The sequence below is a fragment of the Anas platyrhynchos genome, chromosome 31, assembly GCF_047663525.1.
Source record: "Anas platyrhynchos isolate ZD024472 breed Pekin duck chromosome 31, IASCAAS_PekinDuck_T2T, whole genome shotgun sequence".
NCBI classification, from domain to species: domain Eukaryota; kingdom Metazoa; phylum Chordata; class Aves; order Anseriformes; family Anatidae; genus Anas; species Anas platyrhynchos.
Window position 1 is genome coordinate 5,154,526 of NC_092617.1, and position 13,082 is coordinate 5,167,607.

At 48.0% G+C, this 13,082-nt stretch overlaps 1 protein-coding gene across 1 annotated transcript; it reads left to right on the plus strand.

The window, feature by feature from the left end:
* Positions 1 to 8,479: 8,479 nt before the first annotated feature.
* LOC140000014 (olfactory receptor 14A16-like) lies at positions 8,480 to 9,421 on the plus strand. The gene has a single exon (XM_072029701.1). It carries the CDS (start codon positions 8,480 to 8,482, stop codon positions 9,419 to 9,421), a length of 942 nt encoding a protein of 313 aa, XP_071885802.1.
* Positions 9,422 to 13,082: the final 3,661 nt, after the last annotated feature.

The following is a 13,082-nucleotide window of genomic DNA, read 5'->3' on the forward strand; positions in this document are numbered from 1 at the left end:
ATCACCTCTCTAGGCGGGGGAGCAGTCCCAGCTCAGGGCCAAGAACCCAGCTGCCACTGGGAGGGGCAGCCCCGGTGGCCCTCAGGGCTGCCCTCCACTGCCCGCTGGGCTCTGACCTCTCTGCTGCCTTGATAGAATCATAGAAAAAGACCTCCAAGTTCGTCCCATCCAATGACTGTCCTTCTAATCATGTCACACAAACCCACATTGCTAAACACCATGCGGTGGGTTTCCTTCTCAGCCCCTTACCTTTACACTTGTTCTCTTGATGAACCTGTTCCCTTCCCTTTACAATACCATTAATATGCTCTATTTAATCCTAGATAACTTTTTACCAATGTAAAGAAAACCCTAAAGCGCAAAGTTTGCCCATAGCCTAACCACAGACCTGACACCCCAAGCAGAACACCAAACCCTCCACCAAGCATTTGTTTAATCTCTAACCCAAAGCCCCTGTTCTTGTGCATGAACCTCCTCATGTTAAACCCTCTCCTAAACCTTAACTCTGAGATCATGAAAGCCATCAGAAAGCTGATCCCAGTGAGATGACTGATATGGGAGGTCAGGAGAAGCATGGACAGGAGAGATGTGAGATTTGGGGGAGGGAACAGGGGCTTGACCAGCAGAAGTTTGGGATTTTGTAGAGGTAAGAGGATTCAGGTTATGCTGATGCTGCTGTAATACTGACTTAAAAGAGTCGTATTAGGCCCTTCCCCACTTTCAACCAGTAACCTTAATTCATAAATATAAATGCTACCCCACACCCTGAAAAGAATCTACTACTCTCATGCCTGACTTCAAAGTATGCACTGAAGCCAAAACTCAGCCCATAGCCTCTTGCCCTTACCTTTACTCTGTGGCTTACCTTGACCCCTGCCCTTAACACAAGCTTGTAATTGCTCTATTTAACCCTAGATTTCTAGGCAGACCTAAACAAAACCTTGAAACACAAAACCTACCCATCCCCTAACCACAGACCTGACACCCCAAGCAGAACATCAAACCTGCCCACAAAACAACGGATTAATCTCTGTTAATCACTCAGAAAGGTGAATCCTAGTCCCTAATCCCAAAAGTAAACATAAACCAGACAAAGCCTTCATTCCTCTGCATTAACCTCCTCACCTTCAGACCTTCTCCTAACCCTTAACTTTGGTCGTTTCGCCCCTTGGGGCAAGACAGGAATTGTGACACTTCTCTGAAGTCACATGGCATTCAAACATGGATGTGAGCAGCAGCAGGAACGTGTCACGCAAAGGGGCTGTGAGGTCACTTCTGTCTGTAGGTGGCAGGTCACCCTTGGCTTCTCCCTGGGAGCTGCACTTTTGGGCTGACATCTGGCAGTGGCCCTGCTAGGCCAGCAGAAGGCACCTGCTTGGCATGCTGACTGGGGGATCCCCTCTGCCTCCACACCCAGGAGGACCCAGGCAGACAGAAGGCCCCCAGATGGGTTGTCCTGTCCCTTCTGCTTGAGTGCTTGACTGGGCAGCAGCAGGCACAAAGCTTGGCTGTGTCTAGCCAAGAAGCTGCAAGGCCAGCAGCAGGCCCCTGGCTTGGGAGATGCTGGTGAGTATCTATGATCAGACCCTAGCTTTGTGTTTCAAGGAACAGCTGGTGAGGGCTGATGAGACACTGGTGAAATGATGGAAATGCTGGGATGAGAGCAAGGTGGTGAACAGAGATGGCTGTCTGCACACTTCTAGGAAATAGGAAAAAGCGTGGGACAGCATAGGAAAGCATGCAGAGGAAAAGACAGAGGTTGCTGGTAAAAAAGGTAGGCCCCAACAGTCCTGACGCTTTGGCTAGAGCTTATGAGAAGATGACATATAGTTATTGCAGTGCAGCCTCCTTGCTTCCTTGCAACCCTGTGCAGAGGCAGGGTGGTGTCATACTAGTGTTCTTCTCATGGCATCACACTGACCACCACATTCCTCAGACCCCCAGGAAAAGTCCTGAGCCAGACAGGGCGGTGCAGGATCTCTCCTCGCAGTGACTGGGGTCAGGCCTTGGCCCTTTTGCTTCACCTAAACCAACCAAGACTTTTCTCAGCACAGTGCTTTGCCTGTCTGTAACCATGGCCTCCAATTATCTGCCCTAACAAGTGCCTGGGGAGGCTTTGTTAGTAACAGCCCTCAGTGGGACCATTAAGACTCCAAGTCACTTCAGCTTTTCCTTTTGCATTTGCTTTTTCACACAGTTGCATCATTCTCCTCTCAGTACCCAAGTTTCATTGACTCAGCACCAAAATACACCATGGAACTCATCAAAACACAGAAACTCCTAAGGAGCCATGTCTCTTCCAACATTTTCTTCAAGTATTCAAGACTTGATCAGCTCATTGGAGAGCTTTCATGTTGTAGTTAAGGGGGAAGATTTCAAAGAGCATCTAATAAAAATCTTTCTTCATTTTAAAGGCTGAATTTTGTTGTGTTTCAATTTAGAGCATCATTCTCCTGGTCTAGGGTTTCTCCTTTGAAACCCTGTTTAGGTGGGAAGAGCAGGGTTTTAAACTACAGTTCAAGTTCCTTATTTTATTGCTTCCAGTGATGTTTACCTTCCCAAAATGATGACTGTACATGATGTATTTTACAGTGATTTAAGTAATTGTGTTAATATTAATCCATATCATACTAATTCAATGATAAATTATGAGGGTCTTACTAAGGACACCATTAGACAGACTGCTGAGAGATGGACGAGCTTGAACTCACTGAAACTCAAAGTAGCAACTGGGTTGGTGAGAGTGGTCTGAATGATTAAACGGTAAGAGGAGGGCAAACCAGGAGAATGATGGGAAGTGCATAGGTCCAGACAGGAAGCTGGGAAAGGGGACATTCACCTGTCTGACCATAAGCAACCAAGGAAAACCTCCAGTGGCCTCGTTGTATTTCAGGCACTTCCCTGCACTGGCAGATGTCATTAAAGACCTGCAGGATGCCAGAGCCCTTTGGGAAAATCAGGTGGAGCCAGGTGGAGTTCCCAGGGCAACTCCACTGCCAACAGTGGTCTTTGTCTCTGCAACTGCAGCCCAGTCCAGCACAGGAAACCCCTTCAAAGACAAACCTCTTTTTCAGTGGGTTCCTGAGATTGACCTAGATTTGTAATGGCCATTGGAAACATGAGACCCTCTCACTTATTCCTACTAGACACGTGAACATCCGTTTACCTTCCTGGGTCATCTTTAGCAAACTCAGGCTGAAAAACTCAAGTATAGCATGCTCGAAATGGCTGAGGCAGAACCCATCAGCTTGCCCCACTTTGGAAATGCTCTTGGTCCAGCTAAGGTTTTGAAAGCAAAACATGTGAAATGATCCTGCAGGTCAATGTGCAGAGTAAGGGAAAGTCACACATAATGTGCTGGAGTAGTAGAAGGCAAAAAGCATTGCATTGTGTCTCAGAATAATCAAGGAGACCAGGTTCTGTTCATCAGTGTGACAAAGCAGAGTGAAGGACATTGAGTTATGTCCTAACACGAAGAAAGATGTACATCACTGGTGAAGGAACTGTCATTTGTGCCATCACCAATGTGAATTACACAAGCACCACCACATCTAATGGTAACCTGTCTGCTCCAGCTTAGTACCCAGGGCAGGGGAGAGGGAGCTGACAGCCAAGGGACACATTTGGGTGTGGAAGGTGGGGCCCAGAAGAGACAAGGAGTCAAGGCCATGCGGTGGGGGAGACAAGGCACCGTACTCCACACAGGGGAGACACCACATGGGGGAGACAGTGCTCCAACCTCTGTGAGCAAAGGGGGACAACACTCTCAGCTGCACCTTCTGCATGGCTGCAGTGCTTCCTGCTGGGGGCCATGTCCTATGGTCAGCCCTGGGCTGTATGCCACCCCTGTTCTCTGCAAGGCTTGAGAAGTGGAAGGTCTGGCTCCAGAAGGCAGCTGTAACTGAACCAGGGGAATTTCTCTCATGTGCAGTAATTCTTTCTCCTCCTCCCAGCTACAGTTCTGTGGCCCCAGTGTCATAGACACCTTCTGTGGTTTTGCCCCATTGCTGGAGCTCTCCTGCAGTGCCACAATGATACTCATGGTCTTTCCTTTCATAATCTACATTTTGGATCTTTCTTCCTTCCTTCTTTCCTTCCTTCCTTCCTTCCTTTGGATCATCTTCCTCTTCTGTTTCCTGCAGTTTTCACGTGCGTGCATCCTCTGTTGACAAGCCCAAGGCCTTATCCACCTGCTCTTCTGTCCTCACGAGTGTCACTGTTTTCTATGACACCATTGTCACTGTCTCTGTAAAGCCCATAAAGGCTGTAGTCAGAGGTTTTAACCAAGCCCTTTCTCATACCTTCATCATCCCCCTGTCAGTCCTAGGGTTGTTTATAGGTAGTATGGGAAGGGTGAGAGATGTGCTGGTGGAATTGCAGACGTCGTCATAAGACCTATCTCAAAGACCTTGGAAAGGACAGATTGATCAAAGAGGTTCCTCGGGACGTGGAAAAGGCAGATGTCGAAAGCATCTTCTACTTCAAGGCTAAGCAGATGGATGATTAAGCCTAATCATGAATTAGAACGCCAGCGTTAACCCCAGCCCTCACCCAAGAACTAAACAAAACTTTAAACCACAAGGTTTTCCCTTTTCCTACGCCTTGAGCAGGCATCTTGAGCAGAACACCAATCCCTCCCTCAAAGCCCTTCCATTACATTAGCCCTAGAAGTTGACCTCTAATCCCTAAATGTTAAATTGACCACCTAACCCTCCACCACACACACAACACATCTCATCCTCAAACCCACTCCTATCCCTAACTTCAGCTGTTTGTCCCCTTGGGGCAGGGCAGGGACTGTGATGTCCTTGAGCAAAGAGTCACACTCCATTTTTTTTATAAGCCCCCTGTAAGTACTGAAAGGCTGTGATGAGGTCACCCTGGAGCCTTCTTTTCTCCAGGCTGAAAAGCCCCAGTGTTCTCAGCCTTTCTTCATAGGAGAGGTGCTCCAGCCACTTGATCATCTTCTTTGCCTCCCAGGCTCCATCTATGGGTTCAGGGAAGTGAAATACTTGGGAAGCCTGACTGGCAGGGAAGATTGAGGCAAAGATGTTGTTGAGGCCCTCAGCCTTCTCCATGTCTGTCATTACCAGCTCACCCTTTTCATCCATCAGAGGGGGTAGACTCTCGTTGGCTTTTCTTTTCTGAGAAAAAGAACTTGAGATCCATGGAAGCTATTCTGGAAACAAAACTAGTAGGTAGGATGCGCAATTTCGTAGAGAGGCAGAGCTGATGGGCATACTGGGCAGGATGCTCCTTTAGGCCCTTTTCCCTCCTGACTACAATGCCACTTCTCTCTGAAGAACAGAGTAGCCCACAGAGATGAAACATATACTGCCTATGTCATGGGAAAGCTGATCCCAATAAGATATGGGGAGGTCAGGAGCAACCTGGACACGAGAGATGTGAGATTTTGGGGTGGGAAGAGGAGCATGGCCAACAGAAATTAATGATTTTGTAGAGGTAAGAGGCATCATGTAATGTAGATTGTGCAGCAACACTGACTTGTACAGTCATGTATGGCCCTTACACTACTTTAACCAGTAGTCTTAATCCTTAAATCTAAATGCTGTTCCAACACTCTGACAGGAATCCATTTCTCTAAAGCTTGAACACAAGGTATCCCTTGAAGTAAAACTCAACAAATAGCCCCTTTCAATTACTTTTTCTCTCTTACTCACCTTAATCCCTTCCCTTAATATTAGTATTAAAATCCTCTATTTAACACTAGGCTTCCAGGCAGACCTAAAAATGACGTAAACTACAGAGCCTGACCATACCCTAAACACAGAAGATCACCAAACCTTCCCATTAAACATTTGTTTACTCTCAAACCCAGAAAGTTGTGCCTTATTCCCTTGGGAACTAGAAAGCAGTCAGCTATGCCTGAGGATCTCATGGCCCAGCAGAAGGAATGTGACTGTGGCAGGGACTGTGAGGCGACTTCTGCCTCTGTAGTTGATAGGGCAGCAGCAGGAACGTGTCACGGAAAGGGACTGGGAGGTCAATTTTGTCTGGAGGTGGCAGGTCAGCCTTGACTTCTCCCTGGGAGCTGCACTTTTGGGCTGACATCTGGCAGTGGCCATGCTAGGCCAGCAGAAGGCACCTGCTTGGCATGCTGACTGGGTGATCCCCTCTGCCTCCAGACCCAGGAGGACCCAGGCAGAAAGAAGGCCCCCAGATGGGTTTTCCTGTCCCTTCTGCTTGAGTCCATGACTGGGCAGCAGCAGGCACAAGGCTTGGCTGTGTCTAGCCAAGAAGCTGCAAGGCCAGCAGCAGGCCCCTGGCTTGGAAGCTGCTGCTGAGGTGACTTGTGTCTGGTTGGCTGAGAGGCCACAAGGATCCTGCTGGGTTGGGATACCTACTTCAGGAGGGGTTTCCACCCTGATGGACCTTTCTGTGGTTGTAGGAAAGAGCAGGAGAAAAAAAAAAAAAAAAAAAAAAAAAAGACACAAACCACCCTAAAAGGTGGGCACTGGCCATGAGGAGGAAGAAATGTCCAGGGGAACAACTGGTCTTCCTGCTACAGACTGAGGCAAAGAAGGCATTAATTATCTCAGCCTTTACCTTATCTCTTGGCACCAGGTTTCTGCCCACATCCAATAATTTATGATGATTCTTAATCCTCTTTTATTTAAAGTATTTATATAAGCAGTGTTTATTGTCTTTGACATGAATGGATTGATTAAGCTCCAGCTGGGCTTTGGCCCTTCTAACTTTGTCCTGCACAGCCCCATAACTTTTAGGACACAGCTGCAGAGAAACTGACAGCATGCGTGAGAATGAAGAACAGAAAAAGTAGAATCTGGCAGCCTTCCACGCATTACCTTTCTGTGACTGTGTTGCAGTTCCATTGAACTGGTTACTCCTGTATTATCCAAATGTTGGTTTAGTGGAGGACTTGTTAGTGTTAGGTCAGAGGTTGGACTCGATGATCTTGAGGTCTCTTCTAACCAAGACAATTCTGTGTGGTTCTGTGTGTGATTCTGTGTCCCCTGTACCTCCCAATGCTGCTGTAATGTCAGAGACAGCACAATCACACAAAGGCTGAACTGTCTGCCTGCAGACAGGAACAGCTGACAGAACGGTGCATCAGTATGGTGGGAGCTTGAGAAACTATAGGATTTTGTCTAAAGAAACCTCTAGACATTTACAAGGAGAAGAGCCCAGTCCTGAATGAGAGAGTAACGCCACACATCAGAGCAGACTGGGATACTGCTGAGTACACAGGAGGAGGAGGGCCTGGGCACCACAAGGGATGCCATATGAGCAGTGTTGCCTGCTCAGCAGGAACCAGGGCAGCTTCCTACAGAGCTGCCTCATGAGGAGCATGGCCACCAAGAAGATCTGAGTTACCATACTCAGCTCTGATACCGTATGACACCACATGGACAAGTCTCTACAACTAACCAGTAACTCTCTACAACTAACTTGGTTTGGAGAGGAGCAAGGGTTATGGCAAGGTTCAAAGTCCTAGCAGGACCCAGGTCTTTCTCTCCATGGCTATGGCTGTTGTCTCTTCCACTGAAGCCCATGAGGAGACAGCTGACTGTGAAAGCACCAGGGCCTCATTGCCTCCTCACTCCCACCCACGAACCAGGCAGGGCTCGTACCATTCTCCTGCACTTGGCCATGCACATCCCCATCTCCTACTGCCTCACGAAGAGCCCTGAGCAACCTGTCAAGGGAAGGGATCCCCCTTCCCAGGCACTTGAGTTCAAGGCCTGACCCTTGTGCTTGGTGACACACATCCAGTTTGTCCACATATCAGTGTCACCTTCACATTGCCTTCGTCTCCTTGTCCTCACTGCCTCCAGGGTTCTGCTCTAACGAGCTCCAAGGGAGGCTGTGTGAGTGCTGGCCCTCAGGGGGACACTGCAGGAAACTTGCCTCTGACTTGCACTTCTGGAGAGATGTCTTCAATTGTCTCTGAGTGCCTGAGGTTCGTGGGCTCATCAGCCAAGCCCCCAGAGGGGTGATTCCAAGGGCTTGGGCTGGTGCTGTGCTGCTGAGCTGGGCCGGGCTCATGGGACAGAGAAAACACATTTCAGAAAGTCCCATGAAGCAGAGAGACAGCTGTGCCCAGGATCAGCTCCTCTGCACAGTGCAGCAGGGCTGGGGGCTCTGACCGCAGCTTGCACACAGAGAGGAGAGAAGGAGAGAGGGCTTGGAGGCAGTTGGCAGTGGGAGGATGCTGAGAGCTGCCTGCAGGAGAAATCTGCACAGCCCTTGACAAGGTAAGTGTCTGGCTGCAGGGCCATGCAGCTGCAGGTCCTGGAAGGATCTCCTGCTGGGTCTTGTTTCTGGGAGGGCAGTGGGCAATGCAGTAGGCTTTGAGAGTCTTTGAGGTTCTACTGCAAAAAGAGGGGCTTGTGCTGGGGGTGCTCTTAGGCTTGGAATAGGTTTGAGTTTAAATAGTCTGTTCTAACTTTGCTTTGCCTTCTCCTCTTCAACAGACAAGCATTTTCTAGGTCAGGAAATGGTGAACATCAGCTCAGTGAGTGAGTTCCTCCTGCTGGCATTCGCAGACACGCGTGAGCTGCAGCTCCTGCACTTCACACTCCTCCTGGGCATCTACCTGGCTGCCCTCCTGGGCAACGGCCTCATCCTCAGCGCCGTAGCCTGTGACCACCACCTCCACACCCCCATGTACTTCTTCCTCCTCAACCTCGCCCTCCTCGACCTGGGCTGCATCTCCACCACTCTGCCCAAAGCCATGGCCAATGCCCTATGGGACACCAGGGCCATCTCCTATCAAGGATGTACTGTCCAGGTCTTTCTGTTTCTCTTCTTCATATCAGCAGAGTTTTCCCTTCTCACCGTCATGTCGTATGACCGCTACGTTGCCATCTGCAAGCCCCTGCACTACGGGAGCCTCCTGGGCAGCAGAGCTTGTGCCCAGATGGCAGCAGCTGCCTGGGGCAGTGGCTTTCTCAATGCTGTCCTGCACACAGCCACTACATTTTCCCTGCCCCTCTGCCACGGCAATGCTGTGGACCAATTCTTCTGTGAAATCCCCCAGATCCTCAAGCTCTCCTGCTCAGATACCTTCCTCCGGGAAATCGGGGCACTTGTGATCAGTGTTTTTTTGGCCTTTGGTTGTTTTGATTTCATTTTGCTGTCCTATGTGCAGATTTTCAGGGCAGTGCTGAGGATACCCTCTGAGCAGGGACGGCACAAAGCCTTTTCCACGTGCCTCCCTCACCTCGCCATGGTCTTCCTCTTTCTCAGCACTTCCATGTTTGCCTACCTGAAGCCCGCTTCCATCTCTTCCCCATCTCTGGACTTGGTGGTGTCACTTTTGTACTCAGTGGTACCTCCAGCACTGAACCCCCTCATTTACAGCATGAGGAATAAGGAGCTCAAGGTTGCAGTGAGGAAATTGTTTCTATATGTGTTTCTTAAACATCAGTGTTCTTAACATTATTGTGATTTGTATAATATTATTTTTATACTTAGTATTTTTATCATATTGTAATAATAATAATAATCCTCTAAACACTACCGTTCTATTTGAGAAACTGACATGAGAGATTTTCATATCATTTTTAGTTTTTATTTTTTTCATAACTTTTTATATTGGTTTAATTTATTAAGTAATTATTTACTTTGAATTCATCTTCTATTCAACCTATTGAAATAGTTTTCCTCTGTAGGTATAGACAATAAAGAAGACAGCATAAATTCAGTGGTCTCAGTATCCCTCTCTTCCCATCTCTTCTGGAGCTGGAGGAGCAGCCCCAGCACGGAGGAGGGGCTCAGGACCAAGAGCCCAGCAGACACATGCAGGAGCAGCCCCTGCTGGGTTGGGATGCCTACTTCAGGAGTGGTTTCCACCCTGATGGAGCTTGCTTTAGTAGTGGAAAAGAGCAGGAGAGTAAAACTACCTCAAATTGCACCTTGGAATTTTGGCACTGGCCTTGATGAGGAAGAAATGTACCTCAAAGGGTAGTGCTGTGGTGCCCAACATCACCCGAAGAGTATCGGTGATCACACCATATTTTTGTGTTTCAGTGAAGACCTCATGAGGGTTGACAAACATGGGCGAAAGCAAACAATGAGAGCAAGGTGGTGAACAGAGATGGGTGTCTGCTGACTTCAAAGAAATAGGTCAGACTGTGGCACATGACATGAAAGCCTTCAAAGGAAAAGGCAGAGGGTGCTGTTTAAAAGGGAAGGCCCGAAGAGCCCTGAAGTTTTTGTCCCCTTGGCTAGAGCTTGTGGGGTGACATGTTATACTCATTGCAATGGGGCCTGTTTGCTTCCTTGCAGCAATGTGCAGAGGCAGAGAGGTGTCATATCTGTGTTGTTCCCAAGCTATCACACTGCCCACCACATCCCACAGACCCCTGCAAGACCCCTGACATGGGAGAGGGGATGCAGGATCTCCCCTCCCAGTTCCAGGGATCAGGACTTGGACCTTCTTATTCATCAAAGAAAACCAAGTCTTTTCTCAGCACAGAGCTTTGCCTGCCTGTAGACCTGGCCTTCAATTATCTGCCCTAACAAGGTCCTGGGGAGGTTTTGTTAGTAACAGCCCTCAGTGGGGCTCATTAATACTCCAAGTCACTTCAACTTGTCCTTCTGACTTTACTTGCTCAAGCGGTTACATCACTCTCCTCTCAGTACCTGAGCTTCATAGACTCAGCACCAAAATACACCATGGAACTCATTAAAATGCAGAAACTCCTAACATCTCTTCCATAGTTTTCTTCAAGTCTTCACTCCTTGTACAGCTAATTGTAGAGCTTGCATGTTCTAGTTAAGGAAGAAGATTTCAAAGCTCACCTAAAAAAAATATTTTCTTGTTTCAAAGGCTGAATTTTGCTGCATTTCAGTTTTCAGCATCATTCTCCTCTTGCTATTGATCCAGGGTGACTTCTTTGGAGATCCTCATATGGAGGAAAAGCAGAGTCTGGAGGTCTGACACCTCCCCTGCCAGCAGTGGTCTTTGTCCCCGTAACTGCAGCCCAGCCCAGCACATGAAACCCTAAGACAAGTCAGGGGTTCCTTTGGAATACAATACAATACAATGCAATAATAAAATTGAAATGACCATTGGAACGAGAGAAATTCAGATTAAATATTAGTAGGTACCTGGACATCCATGGTCTCTCTTAGGTCATCTGTAGAAAACTCAGGATGAAAGGTAAAGACATTTACTTTTTTTACCCTACTCTCTTGAGTACTCAATATACCCTACTCAATAGAGTAGGGTATAGTCATACTTCCTGTGCTGTCAATGCAGAAGGCAAAAAGAATTGCATTGTGCCTTACACTACTTGAGGACATGTAACCCAGGTCAGGCAACTTTACCTCGGTACTGACAAGTCCATCACTAAACCGTGTTACCAGGCTCTACATCGACATCATGTCAGATGTTCGTGTGTGCAGGCAGACAGTCCAACCTTTGTGTGATTGTGCTCTCTCTGGCAAGACAGCAGCATCAGGAGCTGCAGGAAATTTTGGATAATACAGGAGTAACCAGTTGAATGGAATTGCAGCACAGAGTCACAGAAGGGTAGGGGATGGAAGGCTGCCAGGTTCCACCTTTTCTGTGCTTCCTTCTCATCCATGCTGTCAGTTTCTCTGGAGCTGTGTCCTAAATGTTATGGGGCTGTACAGGGACGAATATAGAAGGGCCAAAGCCCAGCTGGAGCTCAATCCATCTGCTACTGTGAAAGACAATAAAAAATGTTAGTACAAATACTTCAGATAAAGGAGGGTTAAGGTGTTGCTGAGGTGACTTGTGTCTGGTTGGCTGAGAGGCCGCAAGGCGCCTGCTGGGTTGGGATGCCTACTTCAGGAGTGGTTTCCACCCTGATAGAGCTTCCTTTGGTAGTACGAATTAGCAGGAGAGAAAAACTGCCACAGAGTGCACCTTGGAAGTTACGCACTGGCCACGAAGAGGAAGAAATATGCCTCAAACTGTTGTGCTGTGGTGCCTGAGGTCACCCAAAGATTGTCTGTGGTCAGACCCTAGCTTTGTGTTTCAAGGAACAGCTGGTGAGTGTTGACAAGTCATCACTGAAATGATGTAATATCTGGGATGAAATCAAGATGGTGAACAGATATGGGTGTATGCAGACTTCAAGGAAATAGGGGAAAGTGTGGGACAGCATAGCCAAGTCTGGAGAGGACAAAGAGGTGGGTGCTGGCAAGAAGGACTTTTTTGTCCCCTTGGCTATAGCTTATGAGGGGATAAAATGCAGTCATTGAAACGCGGCCTCATGGCTTTCTTGTGACCCTGTGCAGAGGCTGGGAGGTGTCATACCATTGCTCTTCCCCTGGCATCACACTGCCCACCACATCCCATAGTCCCTCTGGAAGAGTCCGGAGCCAGACTTGGGGGTGCAGGATCTTCTCTCCCAGTGGCTGGGGACAGGCCTTGGACCTTTTACTTCACCAAAACAAACCAAGAGTTTCTCGGTGCAGTGCCTTTGACTGCCTGTAGCCATGTCCTCCAATTATTTGGGGGCAATTAAGGCATCCCTGGGGAGGCTTTATTAGTAACAGCCCTCAGTGGGGTCCATCAATACTCCAAGTCACTTCAACTTTTCCTTCTGACTTTGCCGTCTTACATAGTTGCATCACTCTCCTCTCAGTACCTGAGCTCCATAGACTCAGCACCAGAATACACCATGGAACTCATTAAAATGCAGAATCTCCTAAAAAGCCATATCTCTCCCGTCATTTTCTTCAAGTCTTCAAGCATTGTACAGCTAATTGCAGAGCATTCATTGTATAGTTAAGAAGAAAGATTTCAAAGAGTATCTATTAGATATATGTCTCATTTTGAAGGGTGAATTTTGTTGCATTTCAGTTCAGGTCATCATTCTCCAGTTGATAGTGATCTAGGGCTGCTCCTAAGGAGCTATACATAGGGAGAAAAAGCAGACTCTTGAGGTCTGACACTGCACAGACAACCTTGTTCCTCACCACCCCAGCCATGCCATTTCTCTCATTGTCCACCTACTCCTTGCATCACTTTTCCTTACACCAGACTTCTGCACTGAAGTCTGCAGCTGGATGTTACAGCTCCTTTGCACCAGCTTCCACCTGCTTTCCTTAGAGACCTGGCT

What these genes read in the sequence shown, in the direction of transcription:
- LOC140000014 (XM_072029701.1), top strand. Translation starts at nt 8,480, where the DNA reads ATGGTGAACATCAGCTCAGTGAGTGAGTTCCTCCTGCTGGCATTCGCA.